This window comes from Gadus macrocephalus, chromosome 20 (genome assembly GCF_031168955.1).
Source record: "Gadus macrocephalus chromosome 20, ASM3116895v1".
In the NCBI taxonomy this organism is placed as follows: domain Eukaryota; kingdom Metazoa; phylum Chordata; class Actinopteri; order Gadiformes; family Gadidae; genus Gadus; species Gadus macrocephalus.
Window position 1 is genome coordinate 11,075,049 of NC_082401.1, and position 1,860 is coordinate 11,076,908.

At 37.6% G+C, this 1,860-nt stretch overlaps 1 protein-coding gene across 1 annotated transcript; it reads right to left on the minus strand.

Annotated features, from left to right (window-relative positions):
• Positions 1 to 596: 596 nt before the first annotated feature.
• On the minus strand, positions 597 to 1,557 carry LOC132448370 (gamma-crystallin M3-like). Its single transcript, XM_060039570.1, has 3 exons — positions 1,475 to 1,557; positions 1,132 to 1,374; positions 597 to 931 (listed from the first exon to the last, which is right to left on the minus strand). The coding sequence occupies exons 1-3, from the start codon at positions 1,484 to 1,486 to the stop codon at positions 659 to 661; spliced, it is 528 nt and encodes a 175-aa protein (XP_059895553.1). The 5' UTR covers positions 1,487 to 1,557; the 3' UTR covers positions 597 to 658.
• Positions 1,558 to 1,860: the final 303 nt, after the last annotated feature.

The following is a 1,860-nucleotide window of genomic DNA, read 5'->3' on the forward strand; positions in this document are numbered from 1 at the left end:
ACCCTACTCACTGTACCTTGCACATGTTTAAAATAAAAACATGAATATATGAACATGTGTATTATTTAAATATCTTAGTATTGAATGCAAAATAACAAGGTACATTTATACATGGCACTATAGGACCAGTTTAATATAAAACATAATTTCATACAATATTTAAGTAGGGGGTCCCCGCTCCATCTCTCCATCAGTTTGGGGGTCCTTGGCCTGGAAAACAAGGAAGACCCCTGGTTTAAACTATATACTATACTATAATATATATAGTGTATAGTGAATAGTATATACTTTAATATATAGTAAAAATAGTAAAAAATATATTTGCTATTAAAGTAAATATATTTTACTTTAATAATAAAATATATTTTTTTGTATTTTATTATTAAAGTAAAATATATTTACTTTAATAGCAAATATATTTAGAAATTAATGTCTGAATGCTGTTTCTCAGTTAATGTCTTTCACACTTTTATGTTTTAATTGAATATTAATATATATATAAAAACCTTTGATATGCAAGCTTTTATATATTATTTTTAGCAATATTTTTTTGGGTCAAATTTTATTGACAAAGACCACACAGGTAACACAACAAATTAGCAACAGATGAAATACTTTATTTTATAATAGTGCTTTATTTGTTCATTTACAAAATAAATTAACACATGTCAGTGATACGCCTCATGCTCATGAACTTCTGTCCGCCCATCATATCCTTGAAGTTCCTGTACTCTCCGGGCCTCATGTACATCATCCTGCCTCTGTACTGGGGCTGCTCGTACATCAGCCAGTGGCCGTCCATCACGTTGCAAGACATACAATCGGACATGCGGTAACGATCCTGGAAGTTGTCACAGTCGTCCATCATCTCGTGCATCTGGCCACCGAAGTTCTCCTTCTCGTAGATCCTGGCCCTGTAGGCTCCCCTGTGCTGTATAGGGGAGACATAGAGAGGCAGTCGTTTACAGTTTGGCTGTGTTTGATCAGTGAACCCATGCATGTTTGAAGACCAACAATGCTGGCTGTATTACAGCTGTAAAACAGAACTGTATCACCAACCATCAGTGGTAGCTACAAGTCACATTCTGAGATGTCACGGTGCTAAATATGCAGTGTTGTAACAAGTCGTACCATGGGGATCATACGGCAGGAACGGATGCAATCACTGAAGCCATTCATGCGCTGGTAGTCGGAGTACTCTCCCCTCTTCATGAAGTACTGGTTGCCCATGTAGTTGGAACGGTCGTAGGCCATGAAGCAGCCGCTCTCCACCCTGCAGGAGTGACACTTGCTCAGGTAGGAGGTCATGTCGGGACAGTCGCTGCTGCTCTCATAGGAGCGGCCCTGGAAGTTCTTGTCCTCGTAGAAGATGATCTGGAATACAGAATGAAAACGTTACCATGTTTGCAATAAACAATTAAAGATAGTAAATGATGGGCAGAACAATGTTCTGCTCTGTCCACTGTGAGCGTACCTTTCCGTGCATGATTGCTGATGTAGTGGGCAGTGCTGTAGCTCTAATGCCTGATGGAAGCCTGTTTTATACCGAGAGAGGCATCCAAACAATCTATGGGACCATTGTAGGAAAGCAAGCAGTCAGCAGTATGCAATGTCATTCACTGTTTGCTTCCAATGTTTCTATACACTAATGTTTCTATACGCTAATGGAGAAAATGATTCTAGACCATCAGCCTTTTCTATACCCATAGTTTTGAATACAGTTTGTTCACTCTTGAATGTAGTAATAAAATAGTGGTTTAGTTTAATTGTGTTCACTCTTGAATGCAGTAATACTGGTTTAGGATGACACTGTATAAAAATTTAAGGCAGTAAGAAAAAAATAATATATTTAGATATTAT